General features: G+C 63.8%; 1 protein-coding gene and 7 pseudogenes across 1 annotated transcript; 7 read left to right on the forward strand and 1 right to left on the reverse strand.

Annotated features, from left to right (window-relative positions):
* The first annotated feature begins 796 nt into the window (after window positions 1-796).
* Window positions 797-915, forward strand: LOC142876062 (uncharacterized; annotated as a pseudogene).
* Window positions 916-4,386: 3,471 nt separating this feature from the next.
* On the forward strand, window positions 4,387-4,505 carry LOC142876064 (uncharacterized; annotated as a pseudogene).
* Window positions 4,506-7,980: 3,475 nt separating this feature from the next.
* Window positions 7,981-8,099, forward strand: LOC142876065 (uncharacterized; annotated as a pseudogene).
* Window positions 8,100-11,566: 3,467 nt separating this feature from the next.
* Window positions 11,567-11,685, forward strand: LOC142876066 (uncharacterized; annotated as a pseudogene).
* A 493-nt stretch (window positions 11,686-12,178) lies between these two features.
* Window positions 12,179-12,745, reverse strand: LOC142875614 (large ribosomal subunit protein uL23). Its single transcript, XM_076010361.1, has one exon. The coding sequence runs from the start codon at window positions 12,735-12,737 to the stop codon at window positions 12,267-12,269; it is 471 nt and encodes a 156-aa protein (XP_075866476.1). The 5' UTR covers window positions 12,738-12,745; the 3' UTR covers window positions 12,179-12,266.
* Window positions 12,746-15,714: 2,969 nt separating this feature from the next.
* On the forward strand, window positions 15,715-15,833 carry LOC142876067 (uncharacterized; annotated as a pseudogene).
* Window positions 15,834-19,288: 3,455 nt separating this feature from the next.
* LOC142876068 (uncharacterized) lies at window positions 19,289-19,407 on the forward strand (annotated as a pseudogene).
* A 3,475-nt stretch (window positions 19,408-22,882) lies between these two features.
* On the forward strand, window positions 22,883-23,001 carry LOC142876069 (uncharacterized; annotated as a pseudogene).

Genomic DNA, 23,001 nt, shown 5'->3' on the forward strand with positions numbered 1-23,001 from the left:
CTGGAATCCAATATCTAATGGCCGATTTTTAGCGAGTCCACACGCCAGGGTGGTCGGGGTCCAATGCAGCCCCGGCCAGGCCCAGGCCCCTTGGACCGGGCCACAGGAGGACACAGAGGAGGGTCCCGGCCCCCACGAAGCGGTGCCGGCGGTTCTCCACGGGCTTGGGCGTTTTCCAGAGGTAGGAGATGGAGGGGACTGATTTCTTCAGCGCCCCACAAACCACGCCACCCCACCCCACCCATGGGACACATCCCCAGAGAGAGACGCCCCATACACTGGCTCCCCTCCCCCTTGCGCTGTGCCCCAGCCCTGGCCCGGGGGAATAGGCGGCAGCCCACCCACAGGGCGAGGGGGGGCACAGCTGAAAGGGGTTGTGGGGGAGGGCGGCCCCTGGCTGGGGTCAAAGGGCGCGCGCGTGCGCAGTCAGCGTCAGCGGCGGCGACGCGCTGGGGGTGGGCAGCGGGTAGGTGAAGGAGGCCGGGCGAGGAGACGAGGGGGGCTGGGAGGGCTCCACCTTGGCGAGTCCAGCCGTGGAGGCGCATCTTGTGTGAGTGTGAGTGAGTGTGAGTGTGTGTGTGTGTGTATAGAGAGACAGCCCCCCGCCCCGCCCCGCCCATCACCCCCGTCCCTGGGAGCCCACGGGACCCGGCCGGCGAACTCAACAGGCCCGGCCCGGCGCGGGGCCTGGGGCGGGAGGCGGCGGCGGCGGCGGCGGCGGCGGCGGCGGCGGCGGCGGCGGGAAAGCGCAGAGAGGCTCGGCTTCTTGAGCGGGGCAGGGGCGCCCTCCGCCGCCGTCTAGGGCCACACCACCCTGAACGCCCCCGATCTCGTCTGGTCTCGGAAGCTAAGCAGGGTCGGGCCCGGTCAGTACTTGGATGGGAGACTGCCTGGGAATACCGGGGGCCACAGGCTGCTTCTTTTTTTTTTTTTTTTTTTTTGCCTCTTGTTCTGTCCCCTTTCTGGGAGCGCGGCGGCGGCCCGGGGTGGGGGTGACCCCAACCCTCAGCGCCCGCCGCGCTGCCTGGCGCCTCAGCCCGCACCGTGGGGCCTCCTCTTGTCCCAAGCCGCGACACCGCCGCCACGCGGCAGCATGCGTGGCATCTGCACTGTCAGGTCTCAGACCAAAGGTCTGCTCTGTGGGAACAGACACGCTGGAGAAAACCTTGAGAGTCTGAGAGGGGAGGGAGTTCCAGAAGAAGGCCAGGATGTCATTTTGAGGGAGTATGTGACCAGAACTCGTCCCGTTGCTTTTGGGGGTTCTATGGGCTCCACGCAGGAATCTTTGGTGGTGGCACCTGATGTTGGGGGATCCGGAGTCACACCCAGACCTGCTCCACAGGCCTCCTTTTACTTTTCTCTTCGGATTCATGATTTTTAAAAAGTGTCTCTTACCTCTATGATTGCATTTTCTTTTCTCTCTCTTTTCAAGCAGATGATGGGAGTACAAGTATTCAGGTGACATGTGTTGCCCGTGCACCCCTCCCCTCTGTGTTCTCATTCATATACCTCTCATGTTGTTCCAGCGTATTGTGGGGGTACCAGTGTTAAGGTCGGGTACAGTTGCCCTCTCCAAGCCTCCCCCCTGGGGTCAGAGCTTCAAGTGCGCCCATCCCCCAGTCGGTGCGCACCCACCCCATTCCTAATGGATGTGGATGCCCATCGCCTCCCCCCACCCGCCCGACACCCACCCGATGAAGGTGATTCCTCTCCGTCCACTTAGGTGTCCATCCGTTCGTACCAATTTGCTGGTGAGCGCGCTCACGTGGTGCTCGTGTGTCCATTCTTGGGATACCTGGCTTACTGGAACGGGTTCCAGCTCTGGCCAGGAGAACACGAGAGGCGCCCTCTCACCGCTGCTCCTCACAGCCGAATGGCACTCCGTGGTGTCCACGCGCCACATTTTATTAATGCACTCCTGGATGGATGGGCACTCGGGTCGCTTCCACGTCTTTGCGATTGTGAATTGTGCCCTAACTGTCACCCTACCCCTTACCCAGCCCGTCTCCTCTGCCCCTGCCTGACGCACTCCTCCCCGGCCAGGCCCGTCACTGTCCTGGGCCCCCGCCTGACCGGCTCCTCCCCGCCCGGCCTGTCACCGTCCTCTGCCCCTGCCTGACATGCTCCTTCCCGCCCGGCCTCTCACCGTCCTCGGCCCCTGCCTGACCGGCTCCTCCGTCGCCTGGGCCTTCCAAGGGCTTGGTGTGGAGGCTGCTTCCAGGAAGCCCTCCAGAAACCCGGCAGCAGGGTGGCCGCAGCAGTCTCCAGCAGCCTTCCCTAAGTCGAGTGCGGGGGACGTGCCCCCGCTGTGCCGCGGGGGGCCCAGCCTGGTGTCTTCCCTGATGCCCTGCGGCTGCCGGCTGGGGCTGCCGCTCCCCGCGAGGGGAGAGCCGCGGAGGTGGGGACCGCCTCCTGATGGGGACGTACGTACACGCAGCTCTCCACGTCGGATCCCGGGGCTCTCTGTCCTGCCCGAAGGCCCAGCGGGCCTGCGGGTCCTTAGAGTGGCAAAAACATCCGAAAGCTGAGACTGAGGGTCCGGTGGGTGTCTGCACTTTTGTGCTGGGCACCCCAGGGAGGCCCGGGGGCTGGCTGGACAACGTGGTCTGCTGGGCGGGGGGGGGTTTGGAGGAGCAACTGATGCCCTTCGCACCTTGGGTAGCAAGAGTCTGAGGTGTCTCTGAGCCCTGTGCCATGTCCGGGGGGGGGCGCGGGGGGGGGGAGGAGGAGGAGGAGGAGGAGGTGGGAAGGGCCGGGGCCTGCAGTCCTGTTCCCGGGGTGGCACGGCAAGTGGCTTCTTCCACAGGCTGCTTGGCCTGGGCTCCCTGCACCTGGGCCTTTGGGGGACTGGCCCTGTGCTTGCCAACACTTCCTGCAGGGACCCAGAGCTGGGAGGTGGCATCTCTCAGCCCTGGGTCGGGCAGAGCCCCAGCGGGCCATGCCCACAACCTCTCTCAGCACCGGTCCCCCAGAAGGCTCCTTTGGGACCAGGATTCTCTTGCGGTGACTCTTTAAGGTCTGGCCCCTGGATGGAGGGGCACCAGGAGTAGAGGAGCAGGAAGGGGAAGGGGGTGGCCATGCGAGGGGACACTTTGAGGCCAAGTCCCAGCTTCAGCCTGATCCTCCTGGGAACCCCGCTCTGAGACAAGGAGCCGGGCTTCGCATTCCCACAGCAGCCAGTCGTGGGCTGAGGACACCTGGGGCCTTGGGAACTCCCTGGCTTCTCCTTGGTTTAACATCTAGAGCTGCTTGTGAATCGGGCCGCCACACACACCCGAGTGCAGGTGTCTTCCGCACAGACTGCGGGCCTCGCTCTTCTGAACGCCGCTAGCTCGCCACCCACCCACGGGTGAACCTGGTCAGGGTGCTTTCTCTCGGGGGCAGACTCTTTTCCGGGCGGGCTACCGGTGTCTCTGTTTGCTCGTTTCTTTCTTCCATTTCGGGAAAGGCTTCCTTGCTGGGTGTGGAAATCTCCTATGCCTTCCCTCGCCTATTCTGTCAGCTTTCAAATTCTCTTTCAGTTGCCACCCTCACAGATGGATTAGGAAACTCTTTCCGGTGCACTCATTAGTGAAATGACCTCAATGAAGCTGGAATCCAATATCTAATGGCCGATTTTTAGCGAGTCCACACGCCAGGGTGGTCGGGGTCCAATGCAGCCCCGGCCAGGCCCAGGCCCCTTGGACCGGGCCACAGGAGGACACAGAGGAGGGTCCCGGCCCCCACGAAGCGGTGCCGGCGGTTCTCCACGGGCTTGGGCGTTTTCCAGAGGTAGGAGATGGAGGGGACTGATTTCTTCAGCGCCCCACAAACCACGCCACCCCACCCCACCCATGGGACACATCCCCAGAGAGAGACGCCCCATACACTGGCTCCCCTCCCCCTTGCGCTGTGCCCCAGCCCTGGCCCGGGGGAATAGGCGGCAGCCCACCCACAGGGCGAGGGGGGGCACAGCTGAAAGGGGTTGTGGGGGAGGGCGGCCCCTGGCTGGGGTCAAAGGGCGCGCGCGTGCGCAGTCAGCGTCAGCGGCGGCGACGCGCTGGGGGTGGGCAGCGGGTAGGTGAAGGAGGCCGGGCGAGGAGACGAGGGGGGCTGGGAGGGCTCCACCTTGGCGAGTCCAGCCGTGGAGGCGCATCTTGTGTGAGTGTGAGTGAGTGTGAGTGTGTGTGTGTGTGTATAGAGAGACAGCCCCCCGCCCCGCCCCGCCCATCACCCCCGTCCCTGGGAGCCCACGGGACCCGGCCGGCGAACTCAACAGGCCCGGCCCGGCGCGGGGCCTGGGGCGGGAGGCGGCGGCGGCGGCGGCGGCGGCGGCGGCGGCGGCGGCGGCGGGAAAGCGCAGAGAGGCTCGGCTTCTTGAGCGGGGCAGGGGCGCCCTCCGCCGCCGTCTAGGGCCACACCACCCTGAACGCCCCCGATCTCGTCTGGTCTCGGAAGCTAAGCAGGGTCGGGCCCGGTCAGTACTTGGATGGGAGACTGCCTGGGAATACCGGGGGCCACAGGCTGCTTCTTTTTTTTTTTTTTTTTTTTTGCCTCTTGTTCTGTCCCCTTTCTGGGAGCGCGGCGGCGGCCCGGGGTGGGGGTGACCCCAACCCTCAGCGCCCGCCGCGCTGCCTGGCGCCTCAGCCCGCACCGTGGGGCCTCCTCTTGTCCCAAGCCGCGACACCGCCGCCACGCGGCAGCATGCGTGGCATCTGCACTGTCAGGTCTCAGACCAAAGGTCTGCTCTGTGGGAACAGACACGCTGGAGAAAACCTTGAGAGTCTGAGAGGGGAGGGAGTTCCAGAAGAAGGCCAGGATGTCATTTTGAGGGAGTATGTGACCAGAACTCGTCCCGTTGCTTTTGGGGGTTCTATGGGCTCCACGCAGGAATCTTTGGTGGTGGCACCTGATGTTGGGGGATCCGGAGTCACACCCAGACCTGCTCCACAGGCCTCCTTTTACTTTTCTCTTCGGATTCATGATTTTTAAAAAGTGTCTCTTACCTCTATGATTGCATTTTCTTTTCTCTCTCTTTTCAAGCAGATGATGGGAGTACAAGTATTCAGGTGACATGTGTTGCCCGTGCACCCCTCCCCCCTGTGTTCTCATTCATATACCTCTCATGTTGTTCCAGCGTATTGTGGGGGTACCAGTGTTAAGGTCGGGTACAGTTGCCCTCTCCAAGCCTCCCCCCTGGGGTCAGAGCTTCAAGTGCGCCCATCCCCCAGTCGGTGCGCACCCACCCCATTCCTAATGGATGTGGATGCCCATCGCCTCCCCCCACCCGCCCGACACCCACCCGATGAAGGTGATTCCTCTCCGTCCACTTAGGTGTCCATCCGTTCGTACCAATTTGCTGGTGAGCGCGCTCACGTGGTGCTCGTGTGTCCATTCTTGGGATACCTGGCTTACTGGAACGGGTTCCAGCTCTGGCCAGGAGAACACGAGAGGCGCCCTCTCACCGCTGCTCCTCACAGCCGAATGGCACTCCGTGGTGTCCACGCGCCACATTTTATTAATGCACTCCTGGATGGATGGGCACTCGGGTCGCTTCCACGTCTTTGCGATTGTGAATTGTGCCCTAACTGTCACCCTACCCCTTACCCAGCCCGTCTCCTCTGCCCCTGCCTGACGCACTCCTCCCCGGCCAGGCCCGTCACTGTCCTGGGCCCCCGCCTGACCGGCTCCTCCCCGCCCGGCCTGTCACCGTCCTCTGCCCCTGCCTGACATGCTCCTTCCCGCCCGGCCTCTCACCGTCCTCGGCCCCTGCCTGACCGGCTCCTCCGTCGCCTGGGCCTTCCAAGGGCTTGGTGTGGAGGCTGCTTCCAGGAAGCCCTCCAGAAACCCGGCAGCAGGGTGGCCGCAGCAGTCTCCAGCAGCCTTCCCTAAGTCGAGTGCGGGGGACGTGCCCCCGCTGTGCCGCGGGGGGCCCAGCCTGGTGTCTTCCCTGAGGCCCTGCGGCTGCCGGCTGGGGCTGCCGCTCCCCGCGAGGGGAGAGCCGCGGAGGTGGGGACCGCCTCCTGATGGGGACGTACGTACACGCAGCTCTCCACGTCGGATCCCGGGGCTCTCTGTCCTGCCCGAAGGCCCAGCGGGCCTGCGGGTCCTTAGAGTGGCAAAAACATCCGAAAGCTGAGACTGAGGGTCCGGTGGGTGTCTGCACTTTTGTGCTGGGCACCCCAGGGAGGCCCGGGGGCTGGCTGGACAACGTGGTCTGCTGGGCGGGGGGGGGGGTTGGAGGAGCAACTGATGCCCTTCGCACCTTGGGTAGCAAGAGTCTGAGGTGTCTCTGAGCCCTGTGCCATGTCCGGGGGGGGGGGGCGCGGGGGGGGGGAGGAGGAGGAGGAGGAGGAGGTGGGAAGGGCCGGGGCCTGCAGTCCTGTTCCCGGGGTGGCACGGCAAGTGGCTTCTTCCACAGGCTGCTTGGCCTGGGCTCCCTGCACCTGGGCCTTTGGGGGACTGGCCCTGTGCTTGCCAACACTTCCTGCAGGGACCCAGAGCTGGGAGGTGGCATCTCTCAGCCCTGGGTCGGGCAGAGCCCCAGCGGGCCATGCCCACAACCTCTCTCAGCACCGGTCCCCCAGAAGGCTCCTTTGGGACCAGGATTCTCTTGCGGTGACTCTTTAAGGTCTGGCCCCTGGATGGAGGGGCACCAGGAGTAGAGGAGCAGGAAGGGGAAGGGGGTGGCCATGCGAGGGGACACTTTGAGGCCAAGTCCCAGCTTCAGCCTGATCCTCCTGGGAACCCCGCTCTGAGACAAGGAGCCGGGCTTCGCATTCCCACAGCAGCCAGTCGTGGGCTGAGGACACCTGGGGCCTTGGGAACTCCCTGGCTTCTCCTTGGTTTAACATCTAGAGCTGCTTGTGAATCGGGCCGCCACACACACCCGAGTGCAGGTGTCTTCCGCACAGACTGCGGGCCTCGCTCTTCTGAACGCCGCTAGCTCGCCACCCACCCACGGGTGAACCTGGTCAGGGTGCTTTCTCTCGGGGGCAGACTCTTTTCCGGGCGGGCTACCGGTGTCTCTGTTTGCTCGTTTCTTTCTTCCATTTCGGGAAAGGCTTCCTTGCTGGGTGTGGAAATCTCCTATGCCTTCCCTCGCCTATTCTGTCAGCTTTCAAATTCTCTTTCAGTTGCCACCCTCACAGATGGATTAGGAAACTCTTTCCGGTGCACTCATTAGTGAAATGACCTCAATGAAGCTGGAATCCAATATCTAATGGCCGATTTTTAGCGAGTCCACACGCCAGGGTGGTCGGGGTCCAATGCAGCCCCGGCCAGGCCCAGGCCCCTTGGACCGGGCCACAGGAGGACACAGAGGAGGGTCCCGGCCCCCACGAAGCGGTGCCGGCGGTTCTCCACGGGCTTGGGCGTTTTCCAGAGGTAGGAGATGGAGGGGACTGATTTCTTCAGCGCCCCACAAACCACGCCACCCCACCCCACCCATGGGACACATCCCCAGAGAGAGACGCCCCATACACTGGCTCCCCTCCCCCTTGCGCTGTGCCCCAGCCCTGGCCCGGGGGAATAGGCGGCAGCCCACCCACAGGGCGAGGGGGGGCACAGCTGAAAGGGGTTGTGGGGGAGGGCGGCCCCTGGCTGGGGTCAAAGGGCGCGCGCGTGCGCAGTCAGCGTCAGCGGCGGCGACGCGCTGGGGGTGGGCAGCGGGTAGGTGAAGGAGGCCGGGCGAGGAGACGAGGGGGGCTGGGAGGGCTCCACCTTGGCGAGTCCAGCCGTGGAGGCGCATCTTGTGTGAGTGTGAGTGAGTGTGAGTGTGTGTGTGTGTGTATAGAGAGACAGCCCCCCGCCCCGCCCCGCCCATCACCCCCGTCCCTGGGAGCCCACGGGACCCGGCCGGCGAACTCAACAGGCCCGGCCCGGCGCGGGGCCTGGGGCGGGAGGCGGCGGCGGCGGCGGCGGCGGCGGCGGCGGCGGCGGCGGCGGGAAAGCGCAGAGAGGCTCGGCTTCTTGAGCGGGGCAGGGGCGCCCTCCGCCGCCGTCTAGGGCCACACCACCCTGAACGCCCCCGATCTCGTCTGGTCTCGGAAGCTAAGCAGGGTCGGGCCCGGTCAGTACTTGGATGGGAGACTGCCTGGGAATACCGGGGGCCACAGGCTGCTTCTTTTTTTTTTTTTTTTTTTTTGCCTCTTGTTCTGTCCCCTTTCTGGGAGCGCGGCGGCGGCCCGGGGTGGGGGTGACCCCAACCCTCAGCGCCCGCCGCGCTGCCTGGCGCCTCAGCCCGCACCGTGGGGCCTCCTCTTGTCCCAAGCCGCGACACCGCCGCCACGCGGCAGCATGCGTGGCATCTGCACTGTCAGGTCTCAGACCAAAGGTCTGCTCTGTGGGAACAGACACGCTGGAGAAAACCTTGAGAGTCTGAGAGGGGAGGGAGTTCCAGAAGAAGGCCAGGATGTCATTTTGAGGGAGTATGTGACCAGAACTCGTCCCGTTGCTTTTGGGGGTTCTATGGGCTCCACGCAGGAATCTTTGGTGGTGGCACCTGATGTTGGGGGATCCGGAGTCACACCCAGACCTGCTCCACAGGCCTCCTTTTACTTTTCTCTTCGGATTCATGATTTTTAAAAAGTGTCTCTTACCTCTATGATTGCATTTTCTTTTCTCTCTCTTTTCAAGCAGATGATGGGAGTACAAGTATTCAGGTGACATGTGTTGCCCGTGCACCCCTCCCCCCTGTGTTCTCATTCATATACCTCTCATGTTGTTCCAGCGTATTGTGGGGGTACCAGTGTTAAGGTCGGGTACAGTTGCCCTCTCCAAGCCTCCCCCCTGGGGTCAGAGCTTCAAGTGCGCCCATCCCCCAGTCGGTGCGCACCCACCCCATTCCTAATGGATGTGGATGCCCATCGCCTCCCCCCACCCGCCCGACACCCACCCGATGAAGGTGATTCCTCTCCGTCCACTTAGGTGTCCATCCGTTCGTACCAATTTGCTGGTGAGCGCGCTCACGTGGTGCTCGTGTGTCCATTCTTGGGATACCTGGCTTACTGGAACGGGTTCCAGCTCTGGCCAGGAGAACACGAGAGGCGCCCTCTCACCGCTGCTCCTCACAGCCGAATGGCACTCCGTGGTGTCCACGCGCCACATTTTATTAATGCACTCCTGGATGGATGGGCACTCGGGTCGCTTCCACGTCTTTGCGATTGTGAATTGTGCCCTAACTGTCACCCTACCCCTTACCCAGCCCGTCTCCTCTGCCCCTGCCTGACGCACTCCTCCCCGGCCAGGCCCGTCACTGTCCTGGGCCCCCGCCTGACCGGCTCCTCCCCGCCCGGCCTGTCACCGTCCTCTGCCCCTGCCTGACATGCTCCTTCCCGCCCGGCCTCTCACCGTCCTCGGCCCCTGCCTGACCGGCTCCTCCGTCGCCTGGGCCTTCCAAGGGCTTGGTGTGGAGGCTGCTTCCAGGAAGCCCTCCAGAAACCCGGCAGCAGGGTGGCCGCAGCAGTCTCCAGCAGCCTTCCCTAAGTCGAGTGCGGGGGACGTGCCCCCGCTGTGCCGCGGGGGGCCCAGCCTGGTGTCTTCCCTGAGGCCCTGCGGCTGCCGGCTGGGGCTGCCGCTCCCCGCGAGGGGAGAGCCGCGGAGGTGGGGACCGCCTCCTGATGGGGACGTACGTACACGCAGCTCTCCACGTCGGATCCCGGGGCTCTCTGTCCTGCCCGAAGGCCCAGCGGGCCTGCGGGTCCTTAGAGTGGCAAAAACATCCGAAAGCTGAGACTGAGGGTCCGGTGGGTGTCTGCACTTTTGTGCTGGGCACCCCAGGGAGGCCCGGGGGCTGGCTGGACAACGTGGTCTGCTGGGCGGGGGGGGGGTTGGAGGAGCAACTGATGCCCTTCGCACCTTGGGTAGCAAGAGTCTGAGGTGTCTCTGAGCCCTGTGCCATGTCCGGGGGGGGGGGCGCGGGGGGGGGGAGGAGGAGGAGGAGGAGGAGGTGGGAAGGGCCGGGGCCTGCAGTCCTGTTCCCGGGGTGGCACGGCAAGTGGCTTCTTCCACAGGCTGCTTGGCCTGGGCTCCCTGCACCTGGGCCTTTGGGGGACTGGCCCTGTGCTTGCCAACACTTCCTGCAGGGACCCAGAGCTGGGAGGTGGCATCTCTCAGCCCTGGGTCGGGCAGAGCCCCAGCGGGCCATGCCCACAACCTCTCTCAGCACCGGTCCCCCAGAAGGCTCCTTTGGGACCAGGATTCTCTTGCGGTGACTCTTTAAGGTCTGGCCCCTGGATGGAGGGGCACCAGGAGTAGAGGAGCAGGAAGGGGAAGGGGGTGGCCATGCGAGGGGACACTTTGAGGCCAAGTCCCAGCTTCAGCCTGATCCTCCTGGGAACCCCGCTCTGAGACAAGGAGCCGGGCTTCGCATTCCCACAGCAGCCAGTCGTGGGCTGAGGACACCTGGGGCCTTGGGAACTCCCTGGCTTCTCCTTGGTTTAACATCTAGAGCTGCTTGTGAATCGGGCCGCCACACACACCCGAGTGCAGGTGTCTTCCGCACAGACTGCGGGCCTCGCTCTTCTGAACGCCGCTAGCTCGCCACCCACCCACGGGTGAACCTGGTCAGGGTGCTTTCTCTCGGGGGCAGACTCTTTTCCGGGCGGGCTACCGGTGTCTCTGTTTGCTCGTTTCTTTCTTCCATTTCGGGAAAGGCTTCCTTGCTGGGTGTGGAAATCTCCTATGCCTTCCCTCGCCTATTCTGTCAGCTTTCAAATTCTCTTTCAGTTGCCACCCTCACAGATGGATTAGGAAACTCTTTCCGGTGCACTCATTAGTGAAATGACCTCAATGAAGCTGGAATCCAATATCTAATGGCCGATTTTTAGCGAGTCCACACGCCAGGGTGGTCGGGGTCCAATGCAGCCCCGGCCAGGCCCAGGCCCCTTGGACCGGGCCACAGGAGGACACAGAGGAGGGTCCCGGCCCCCACGAAGCGGTGCCGGCGGTTCTCCACGGGCTTGGGCGTTTTCCAGAGGTAGGAGATGGAGGGGACTGATTTCTTCAGCGCCCCACAAACCACGCCACCCCACCCCACCCATGGGACACATCCCCAGAGAGAGACGCCCCATACACTGGCTCCCCTCCCCCTTGCGCTGTGCCCCAGCCCTGGCCCGGGGGAATAGGCGGCAGCCCACCCACAGGGCGAGGGGGGGCACAGCTGAAAGGGGTTGTGGGGGAGGGCGGCCCCTGGCTGGGGTCAAAGGGCGCGCGCGTGCGCAGTCAGCGTCAGCGGCGGCGACGCGCTGGGGGTGGGCAGCGGGTAGGTGAAGGAGGCCGGGCGAGGAGACGAGGGGGGCTGGGAGGGCTCCACCTTGGCGAGTCCAGCCGTGGAGGCGCATCTTGTGTGAGTGTGAGTGAGTGTGAGTGTGTGTGTGTGTGTATAGAGAGACAGCCCCCCGCCCCGCCCCGCCCATCACCCCCGTCCCTGGGAGCCCACGGGACCCGGCCGGCGAACTCAACAGGCCCGGCCCGGCGCGGGGCCTGGGGCGGGAGGCGGCGGCGGCGGCGGCGGCGGCGGCGGCGGCGGCGGGAAAGCGCAGAGAGGCTCGGCTTCTTGAGCGGGGCAGGGGCGCCCTCCGCCGCCGTCTAGGGCCACACCACCCTGAACGCCCCCGATCTCGTCTGGTCTCGGAAGCTAAGCAGGGTCGGGCCCGGTCAGTACTTGGATGGGAGACTGCCTGGGAATACCGGGGGCCACAGGCTGCTTCTTTTTTTTTTTTTTTTTTTTTGCCTCTTGTTCTGTCCCCTTTCTGGGAGCGCAGCGGCGGCCCGGGGTGGGGGTGACCCCAACCCTCAGCGCCCGCCGCGCTGCCTGGCGCCTCAGCCCGCACCGTGGGGCCTCCTCTTGTCCCAAGCCGCGACACCGCCGCCACGCGGCAGCATGCGTGGCATCTGCACTGTCAGGTCTCAGACCAAAGGTCTGCTCTGTGGGAACAGACACGCTGGAGAAAACCTTGAGAGTCTGAGAGGGGAGGGAGTTCCAGAAGAAGGCCAGGATGTCATTTTGAGGGAGTATGTGACCAGAACTCGTCCCGTTGCTTTTGGGGGTTCTATGGGCTCCACGCAGGAATCTTTGGTGGTGGCACCTGATGTTGGGGGATCCGGAGTCACACCCAGACCTGCTCCACAGGCCTCCTTTTACTTTTCTCTTCGGATTCATGATTTTTAAAAAGTGTCTCTTACCTCTATGATTGCATTTTCTTTTTTTTTTTTTTTTTTTTTTTTTTTTTTTTTTTTTAAGGTGAGAAGATATATATATTTAGAATTAGCCAGCTGGACTTGGTTTAGATGATCCCAATCTTGTTGGCAACGTCCAAAGCATCATAATCAGGAGCCAGTCGAACATATGCCTTCTTCTCTCCATCAGGCCTGATCAGGGTGTTGACCTTAGCCACATCAATGTCATAGAGCTTCTTCACAGCCTGTTTGATCTGGTGCTTATTGGCTTTGACATCCACAATGAACACAAGTGTGTTGTTGTCTTCTATCTTCTTCATGGCAGACTCTGTGGTCAAGGGGAACTTGATGATGGCATAGTGGTCAAGCTTGTTTCTCCTGGGGGCGCTCTTCCGAGGATATTTAGGCTGCCTCCGGAGCCGCAGTGTCTTTGGCCGCCGGAAGGTGGGTGACGTACGGATCTTCTTTTTTTTGTGGCTGTGGACGCCTTTTAGCACTGCCTTCTTGGCCTTCAAAGCCTTTGCTTTGGCTTCGGCTTTGGGAGGGGCAGGAGCTTCCTTCTTTGCCTTCGGCGCCATCTTGTGAAAAAGTATGATTGCATTTTCTTTTCTCTCTCTTTTCAAGCAGATGATGGGAGTACAAGTATTCAGGTGACATGTGTTGCCCGTGCACCCCTCCCCCCTGTGTTCTCATTCATATACCTCTCATGTTGTTCCAGCGTATTGTGGGGGTACCAGTGTTAAGGTCGGGTACAGTTGCCCTCTCCAAGCCTCCCCCCTGGGGTCAGAGCTTCAAGTGCGCCCATCCCCCAGTCGGTGCGCACCCACCCCATTCCTAATGGATGTGGATGCCCATCGCCTCCCCCCACCCGCCCGACACCCACCCGATGAAGGTGATTCCTCTCCGTCCACTTAGGTGTCCATCCGTTCGTACCAATTTGCTGGTGAGCGCGCTCACGTGGTGCTCGTGTGTCCATTCTTGGGATACCTGGCTTACTGGAACGGGTTCCAGCTCTGGCCAGGAGAACACGAGAGGCGCCCTCTCACCGCTGCTCCTCACAGCCGAATGGCACTCCGTGGTGTCCACGCGCCACATTTTATTAATGCACTCCTGGATGGATGGGCACTCGGGTCGCTTCCACGTCTTTGCGATTGTGAATTGTGCCCTAACTGTCACCCTACCCCTTACCCAGCCCGTCTCCTCTGCCCCTGCCTGACGCACTCCTCCCCGGCCAGGCCCGTCACTGTCCTGGGCCCCCGCCTGACCGGCTCCTCCCCGCCCGGCCTGTCACCGTCCTCTGCCCCTGCCTGACATGCTCCTTCCCGCCCGGCCTCTCACCGTCCTCGGCCCCTGCCTGACCGGCTCCTCCGTCGCCTGGGCCTTCCAAGGGCTTGGTGTGGAGGCTGCTTCCAGGAAGCCCTCCAGAAACCCGGCAGCAGGGTGGCCGCAGCAGTCTCCAGCAGCCTTCCCTAAGTCGAGTGCGGGGGACGTGCCCCCGCTGTGCCGCGGGGGGCCCAGCCTGGTGTCTTCCCTGATGCCCTGCGGCTGCCGGCTGGGGCTGCCGCTCCCCGCGAGGGGAGAGCCGCGGAGGTGGGGACCGCCTCCTGATGGGGACGTACGTACACGCAGCTCTCCACGTCGGATCCCGGGGCTCTCTGTCCTGCCCGAAGGCCCAGCGGGCCTGCGGGTCCTTAGAGTGGCAAAAACATCCGAAAGCTGAGACTGAGGGTCCGGTGGGTGTCTGCACTTTTGTGCTGGGCACCCCAGGGAGGCCCGGGGGCTGGCTGGACAACGTGGTCTGCTGGGCGGGGGAGGGTTTGGAGGAGCAACTGATGCCCTTCGCACCTTGGGTAGCAAGAGTCTGAGGTGTCTCTGAGCCCTGTGCCATGTCCGGGGGGGGGGCGCGGGGGGGGGGAGGAGGAGGAGGAGGAGGAGGTGGGAAGGGCCGGGGCCTGCAGTCCTGTTCCCGGGGTGGCACGGCAAGTGGCTTCTTCCACAGGCTGCTTGGCCTGGGCTCCCTGCACCTGGGCCTTTGGGGGACTGGCCCTGTGCTTGCCAACACTTCCTGCAGGGACCCAGAGCTGGGAGGTGGCATCTCTCAGCCCTGGGTCGGGCAGAGCCCCAGCGGGCCATGCCCACAACCTCTCTCAGCACCGGTCCCCCAGAAGGCTCCTTTGGGACCAGGATTCTCTTGCGGTGACTCTTTAAGGTCTGGCCCCTGGATGGAGGGGCACCAGGAGTAGAGGAGCAGGAAGGGGAAGGGGGTGGCCATGCGAGGGGACACTTTGAGGCCAAGTCCCAGCTTCAGCCTGATCCTCCTGGGAACCCCGCTCTGAGACAAGGAGCCGGGCTTCGCATTCCCACAGCAGCCAGTCGTGGGCTGAGGACACCTGGGGCCTTGGGAACTCCCTGGCTTCTCCTTGGTTTAACATCTAGAGCTGCTTGTGAATCGGGCCGCCACACACACCCGAGTGCAGGTGTCTTCCGCACAGACTGCGGGCCTCGCTCTTCTGAATGCCGCTAGCTCGCCACCCACCCACGGGTGAACCTGGTCAGGGTGCTTTCTCTCGGGGGCAGACTCTTTTCCGGGCGGGCTACCGGTGTCTCTGTTTGCTCGTTTCTTTCTTCCATTTCGGGAAAGGCTTCCTTGCTGGGTGTGGAAATCTCCTATGCCTTCCCTCGCCTATTCTGTCAGCTTTCAAATTCTCTTTCAGTTGCCACCCTCACAGATGGATTAGGAAACTCTTTCCGGTGCACTCATTAGTGAAATGACCTCAATGAAGCTGGAATCCAATATCTAATGGCCGATTTTTAGCGAGTCCACACGCCAGGGTGGTCGGGGTCCAATGCAGCCCCGGCCAGGCCCAGGCCCCTTGGACCGGGCCACAGGAGGACACAGAGGAGGGTCCCGGCCCCCACGAAGCGGTGCCGGCGGTTCTCCACGGGCTTGGGCGTTTTCCAGAGGTAGGAGATGGAGGGGACTGATTTCTTCAGCGCCCCACAAACCACGCCACCCCACCCCACCCATGGGACACATCCCCAGAGAGAGACGCCCCATACACTGGCTCCCCTCCCCCTTGCGCTGTGCCCCAGCCCTGGCCCGGGGGAATAGGCGGCAGCCCACCCACAGGGCGAGGGGGGGCACAGCTGAAAGGGGTTGTGGGGGAGGGCGGCCCCTGGCTGGGGTCAAAGGGCGCGCGCGTGCGCAGTCAGCGTCAGCGGCGGCGACGCGCTGGGGGTGGGCAGCGGGTAGGTGAAGGAGGCCGGGCGAGGAGACGAGGGGGGCTGGGAGGGCTCCACCTTGGCGAGTCCAGCCGTGGAGGCGCATCTTGTGTGAGTGTGAGTGAGTGTGAGTGTGTGTGTGTGTGTATAGAGAGACAGCCCCCCGCCCCGCCCCGCCCATCACCCCCGTCCCTGGGAGCCCACGGGACCCGGCCGGCGAACTCAACAGGCCCGGCCCGGCGCGGGGCCTGGGGCGGGAGGCGGCGGCGGCGGCGGCGGGAAAGCGCAGAGAGGCTCGGCTTCTTGAGCGGGGCAGGGGCGCCCTCCGCCGCCGTCTAGGGCCACACCACCCTGAACGCCCCCGATCTCGTCTGGTCTCGGAAGCTAAGCAGGGTCGGGCCCGGTCAGTACTTGGATGGGAGACTGCCTGGGAATACCGGGGGCCACAGGCTGCTTCTTTTTTTTTTTTTTTTTTTTTTGCCTCTTGTTCTGTCCCCTTTCTGGGAGCGCGGCGGCGGCCCGGGGTGGGGGTGACCCCAACCCTCAGCGCCCGCCGCGGTGCCTGGCGCCTCAGCCCGCACCGTGGGGCCTCCTCTTGTCCCAAGCCGCGACACCGCCGCCACGCGGCAGCATGCGTGGCATCTGGACTGTCAGGTCTCAGACCAAAGGTCTGCTCTGTGGGAACAGACACGCTGGAGAAAACCTTGAGAGTCTGAGAGGGGAGGGAGTTCCAGAAGAAGGCCAGGATGTCATTTTGAGGGAGTATGTGACCAGAACTCGTCCCGTTGCTTTTGGGGGTTCTATGGGCTCCACGCAGGAATCTTTGGTGGTGGCACCTGATGTTGGGGGATCCGGAGTCACACCCAGACCTGCTCCACAGGCCTCCTTTTACTTTTCTCTTCGGATTCATGATTTTTAAAAAGTGTCTCTTACCTCTATGATTGCATTTTCTTTTCTCTCTCTTTTCAAGCAGATGATGGGAGTACAAGTATTCAGGTGACATGTGTTGCCCGTGCACCCCTCCCCCCTGTGTTCTCATTCATATACCTCTCATGTTGTTCCAGCGTATTGTGGGGGTACCAGTGTTAAGGTCGGGTACAGTTGCCCTCTCCAAGCCTCCCCCCTGGGGTCAGAGCTTCAAGTGCGCCCATCCCCCAGTCGGTGCGCACCCACCCCATTCCTAATGGATGTGGATGCCCATCGCCTCCCCCCACCCGCCCGACACCCACCCGATGAAGGTGATTCCTCTCCGTCCACTTAGGTGTCCATCCGTTCGTACCAATTTGCTGGTGAGCGCGCTCACGTGGTGCTCGTGTGTCCATTCTTGGGATACCTGGCTTACTGGAACGGGTTCCAGCTCTGGCCAGGAGAACACGAGAGGCGCCCTCTCACCGCTGCTCCTCACAGCCGAATGGCACTCCGTGGTGTCCACGCGCCACATTTTATTAATGCACTCCTGGATGGATGGGCACTCGGGTCGCTTCCACGTCTTTGCGATTGTGAATTGTGCCCTAACTGTCACCCTACCCCTTACCCAGCCCGTCTCCTCTGCCCCTGCCTGACGCACTCCTCCCCGGCCAGGCCCGTCACTGTCCTGGGCCCCCGCCTGACCGGCTCCTCCCCGCCCGGCCTGTCACCGTCCTCTGCCCCTGCCTGACATGCTCCTTCCCGCCCGGCCTCTCACCGTCCTCGGCCCCTGCCTGACCGGCTCCTCCGTCGCCTGGGCCTTCCAAGGGCTTGGTGTGGAGGCTGCTTCCAGGAAGCCCTCCAGAAACCCGGCAGCAGGGTGGCCGCAGCAGTCTCCAGCAGCCTTCCCTAAGTCGAGTGCGGGGGACGTGCCCCCGCTGTGCCGCGGGGGGCCCAGCCTGGTGTCTTCCCTGATGCCCTGCGGCTGCCGGCTGGGGCTGCCGCTCCCCGCGAGGGGAGAGCCGCGGAGGTGGGGACCGCCTCCTGATGGGGACGTACGTACACGCAGCTCTCCACGTCGGATCCCGGGGCTCTCTGTCCTGCCCGAAGGCCCAGCGGGCCTGCGGGTCCTTAGAGTGGCAAAAACATCCGAAAGCTGAGACTGAGGGTCCGGTGGGTGTCTGCACTTTTGTGCTGGGCACCCCAGGGAGGCCCGGGGGCTGGCTGGACAACGTGGTCTGCTGGGCGGGGGAGGGTTTGGAGGAGCAACTGATGCCCTTCGCACCTTGGGTAGCAAGAGTCTGAGGTGTCTCTGAGCCCTGTGCCATGTCCGGGGGGGGGGCGCGGGGGGGGGGAGGAGGAGGAGGAGGAGGAGGTGGGAAGGGCCGGGGCCTGCAGTCCTGTTCCCGGGGTGGCACGGCAAGTGGCTTCTTCCACAGGCTGCTTGGCCTGGGCTCCCTGCACCTGGGCCTTTGGGGGACTGGCCCTGTGCTTGCCAACACTTCCTGCAGGGACCCAGAGCTGGGAGGTGGCATCTCTCAGCCCTGGGTCGGGCAGAGCCCCAGCGGGCCATGCCCACAACCTCTCTCAGCACCGGTCCCCCAGAAGGCTCCTTTGGGACCAGGATTCTCTTGCGGTGACTCTTTAAGGTCTGGCCCCTGGATGGAGGGGCACCAGGAGTAGAGGAGCAGGAAGGGGAAGGGGGTGGCCATGCGAGGGGACACTTTGAGGCCAAGTCCCAGCTTCAGCCTGATCCTCCTGGGAACCCCGCTCTGAGACAAGGAGCCGGGCTTCGCATTCCCACAGCAGCCAGTCGTGGGCTGAGGACACCTGGGGCCTTGGGAACTCCCTGGCTTCTCCTTGGTTTAACATCTAGAGCTGCTTGTGAATCGGGCCGCCACACACACCCGAGTGCAGGTGTCTTCCGCACAGACTGCGGGCCTCGCTCTTCTGAACGCCGCTAGCTCGCCACCCACCCACGGGTGAACCTGGTCAGGGTGCTTTCTCTCGGGGGCAGACTCTTTTCCGGGCGGGCTACCGGTGTCTCTGTTTGCTCGTTTCTTTCTTCCATTTCGGGAAAGGCTTCCTTGCTGGGTGTGGAAATCTCCTATGCCTTCCCTCGCCTATTCTGTCAGCTTTCAAATTCTCTTTCAGTTGCCACCCTCACAGATGGATTAGGAAACTCTTTCCGGTGCACTCATTAGTGAAATGACCTCAATGAAGCTGGAATCCAATATCTAATGGCCGATTTTTAGCGAGTCCACACGCCAGGGTGGTCGGGGTCCAATGCAGCCCCGGCCAGGCCCAGGCCCCTTGGACCGGGCCACAGGAGGACACAGAGGAGGGTCCCGGCCCCCACGAAGCGGTGCCGGCGGTTCTCCACGGGCTTGGGCGTTTTCCAGAGGTAGGAGATGGAGGGGACTGATTTCTTCAGCGCCCCACAAACCACGCCACCCCACCCCACCCATGGGACACATCCCCAGAGAGAGACGCCCCATACACTGGCTCCCCTCCCCCTTGCGCTGTGCCCCAGCCCTGGCCCGGGGGAATAGGCGGCAGCCCACCCACAGGGCGAGGGGGGGCACAGCTGAAAGGGGTTGTGGGGGAGGGCGGCCCCTGGCTGGGGTCAAAGGGCGCGCGCGTGCGCAGTCAGCGTCAGCGGCGGCGACGCGCTGGGGGTGGGCAGCGGGTAGGTGAAGGAGGCCGGGCGAGGAGACGAGGGGGGCTGGGAGGGCTCCACCTTGGCGAGTCCAGCCGTGGAGGCGCATCTTGTGTGAGTGTGAGTGAGTGTGAGTGTGTGTGTGTGTGTATAGAGAGACAGCCCCCCGCCCCGCCCCGCCCATCACCCCCGTCCCTGGGAGCCCACGGGACCCGGCCGGCGAACTCAACAGGCCCGGCCTGGCGCGGGGCCTGGGGCGGGAGGCGGCGGCGGCGGCGGCGGCGGCGGGAAAGCGCAGAGAGGCTCGGCTTCTTGAGCGGGGCAGGGGCGCCCTCCGCCGCCGTCTAGGGCCACACCACCCTGAACGCCCCCGATCTCGTCTGGTCTCGGAAGCTAAGCAGGGTCGGGCCCGGTCAGTACTTGGATGGGAGACTGCCTGGGAATACCGGGGGCCACAGGCTGCTTCTTTTTTTTTTTTTTTTTTTTTGCCTCTTGTTCTGTCCCCTTTCTGGGAGCGCGGCGGCGGCCCGGGGTGGGGGTGACCCCAACCCTCAGCGCCCGCCGCGCTGCCTGGCGCCTCAGCCCGCACCGTGGGGCCTCCTCTTGTCCCAAGCCGCGACACCGCCGCCACGCGGCAGCATGCGTGGCATCTGCACTGTCAGGTCTCAGACCAAAGGTCTGCTCTGTGGGAACAGACACGCTGGAGAAAACCTTGAGAGTCTGAGAGGGGAGGGAGTTCCAGAAGAAGGCCAGGATGTCATTTTGAGGGAGTATGTGACCAGAACTCGTCCCGTTGCTTTTGGGGGTTCTATGGGCTCCACGCAGGAATCTTTGGTGGTGGCACCTGATGTTGGGGGATCCGGAGTCACACCCAGACCTGCTCCACAGGCCTCCTTTTACTTTTCTCTTCGGATTCATGATTTTTAAAAAGTGTCTCTTACCTCTATGATTGCATTTTCTTTTCTCTCTCTTTTCAAGCAGATGATGGGAGTACAAGTATTCAGGTGACATGTGTTGCCCGTGCACCCCTCCCCCCTGTGTTCTCATTCATATACCTCTCATGTTGTTCCAGCGTATTGTGGGGGTACCAGTGTTAAGGTCGGGTACAGTTGCCCTCTCCAAGCCTCCCCCCTGGGGTCAGAGCTTCAAGTGCGCCCATCCCCCAGTCGGTGCGCACCCACCCCATTCCTAATGGATGTGGATGCCCATCGCCTCCCCCCACCCGCCCGACACCCACCCGATGAAGGTGATTCCTCTCCGTCCACTTAGGTGTCCATCCGTTCGTACCAATTTGCTGGTGAGCGCGCTCACGTGGTGCTCGTGTGTCCATTCTTGGGATACCTGGCTTACTGGAACGGGTTCCAGCTCTGGCCAGGAGAACACGAGAGGCGCCCTCTCACCGCTGCTCCTCACAGCCGAATGGCACTCCGTGGTGTCCACGCGCCACATTTTATTAATGCACTCCTGGATGGATGGGCACTCGGGTCGCTTCCACGTCTTTGCGATTGTGAATTGTGCCCTAACTGTCACCCTACCCCTTACCCAGCCCGTCTCCTCTGCCCCTGCCTGACGCACTCCTCCCCGGCCAGGCCCGTCACTGTCCTGGGCCCCCGCCTGACCGGCTCCTCCCCGCCCGGCCTGTCACCGTCCTCTGCCCCTGCCTGACATGCTCCTTCCCGCCCGGCCTCTCACCGTCCTCGGCCCCTGCCTGACCGGCTCCTCCGTCGCCTGGGCCTTCCAAGGGCTTGGTGTGGAGGCTGCTTCCAGGAAGCCCTCCAGAAACCCGGCAGCAGGGTGGCCGCAGCAGTCTCCAGCAGCCTTCCCTAAGTCGAGTGCGGGGGACGTGCCCCCGCTGTGCCGCGGGGGGCCCAGCCTGGTGTCTTCCCTGATGCCCTGCGGCTGCCGGCTGGGGCTGCCGCTCCCCGCGAGGGGAGAGCCGCGGAGGTGGGGACCGCCTCCTGATGGGGACGTACGTACACGCAGCTCTCCACGTCGGATCCCGGGGCTCTCTGTCCTGCCCGAAGGCCCAGCGGGCCTGCGGGTCCTTAGAGTGGCAAAAACATCCGAAAGCTGAGACTGAGGGTCCGGTGGGTGTCTGCACTTTTGTGCTGGGCACCCCAGGGAGGCCCGGGGGCTGGCTGGACAACGTGGTCTGCTGGGCGGGGGGGGGTTTGGAGGAGCAACTGATGCCCTTCGCACCTTGGGTAGCAAGAGTCTGAGGTGTCTCTGAGCCCTGTGCCATGTCCGGGGGGGGCGCGGGGGGGGGAGGAGGAGGAGGAGGAGGAGGTGGGAAGGGCCGGGGCCTGCAGTCCTGTTCCCGGGGTGGCACGGCAAGTGGCTTCTTCCACAGGCTGCTTGGCCTGGGCTCCCTGCACCTGGGCCTTTGGGGGACTGGCCCTGTGCTTGCCAACACTTCCTGCAGGGACCCAGAGCTGGGAGGTGGCATCTCTCAGCCCTGGGTCGGGCAGAGCCCCAGCGGGCCATGCCCACAACCTCTCTCAGCACCGGTCCCCCAGAAGGCTCCTTTGGGACCAGGATTCTCTTGCGGTGACTCTTTAAGGTCTGGCCCCTGGATGGAGGGGCACCAGGAGTAGAGGAGCAGGAAGGGGAAGGGGGTGGCCATGCGAGGGGACACTTTGAGGCCAAGTCCCAGCTTCAGCCTGATCCTCCTGGGAACCCCGCTCTGAGACAAGGAGCCGGGCTTCGCATTCCCACAGCAGCCAGTCGTGGGCTGAGGACACCTGGGGCCTTGGGAACTCCCTGGCTTCTCCTTGGTTTAACATCTAGAGCTGCTTGTGAATCGGGCCGCCACACACACCCGAGTGCAGGTGTCTTCCGCACAGACTGCGGGCCTCGCTCTTCTGAACGCCGCTAGCTCGCCACCCACCCACGGGTGAACCTGGTCAGGGTGCTTTCTCTCGGGGGCAGACTCTTTTCCGGGCGGGCTACCGGTGTCTCTGTTTGCTCGTTTCTTTCTTCCATTTCGGGAAAGGCTTCCTTGCTGGGTGTGGAAATCTCCTATGCCTTCCCTCGCCTATTCTGTCAGCTTTCAAATTCTCTTTCAGTTGCCACCCTCACAGATGGATTAGGAAACTCTTTCCGGTGCACTCATTAGTGAAATGACCTCAATGAAGCTGGAATCCAATATCTAATGGCCGATTTTTAGCGAGTCCACACGCCAGGGTGGTCGGGGTCCAATGCAGCCCCGGCCAGGCCCAGGCCCCTTGGACCGGGCCACAGGAGGACACAGAGGAGGGTCCCGGCCCCCACGAAGCGGTGCCGGCGGTTCTCCACGGGCTTGGGCGTTTTCCAGAGGTAGGAGATGGAGGGGACTGATTTCTTCAGCGCCCCACAAACCACGCCACCCCACCCCACCCATGGGACACATCCCCAGAGAGAGACGCCCCATACACTGGCTCCCCTCCCCCTTGCGCTGTGCCCCAGCCCTGGCCCGGGGGAATAGGCGGCAGCCCACCCACAGGGCGAGGGGGGGCACAGCTGAAAGGGGTTGTGGGGGAGGGCGGCCCCTGGCTGGGGTCAAAGGGCGCGCGCGTGCGCAGTCAGCGTCAGCGGCGGCGACGCGCTGGGGGTGGGCAGCGGGTAGGTGAAGGAGGCCGGGCGAGGAGACGAGGGGGGCTGGGAGGGCTCCACCTTGGCGAGTCCAGCCGTGGAGGCGCATCTTGTGTGAGTGTGAGTGAGTGTGAGTGTGTGTGTGTGTGTATAGAGAGACAGCCCCCCGCCCCGCCCCGCCCATCACCCCCGTCCCTGGGAGCCCACGGGACCCGGCCGGCGAACTCAACAGGCCCGGCCCGGCGCGGGGCCTGGGGCGGGAGGCGGCGGCGGCGGCGGCGGCGGCGGCGGCGGCGGCGGCGGCGGCGGCGGGAAAGCGCAGAGAGGCTCGGCTTCTTGAGCGGGGCAGGGGCGCCCTCCGCCGCCGTCTAGGGCCACACCACCCTGAACGCCCCCGATCTCGTCTGGTCTCGGAAGCTAAGCAGGGTCGGGCCCGGTCAGTACTTGGATGGGAGACTGCCTGGGAATACCGGGGGCCACAGGCT

This window comes from Microcebus murinus, chromosome 14 (genome assembly GCF_040939455.1).
Source record: "Microcebus murinus isolate Inina chromosome 14, M.murinus_Inina_mat1.0, whole genome shotgun sequence".
Classification (NCBI taxonomy): Eukaryota; Metazoa; Chordata; class Mammalia; order Primates; family Cheirogaleidae; genus Microcebus; species Microcebus murinus.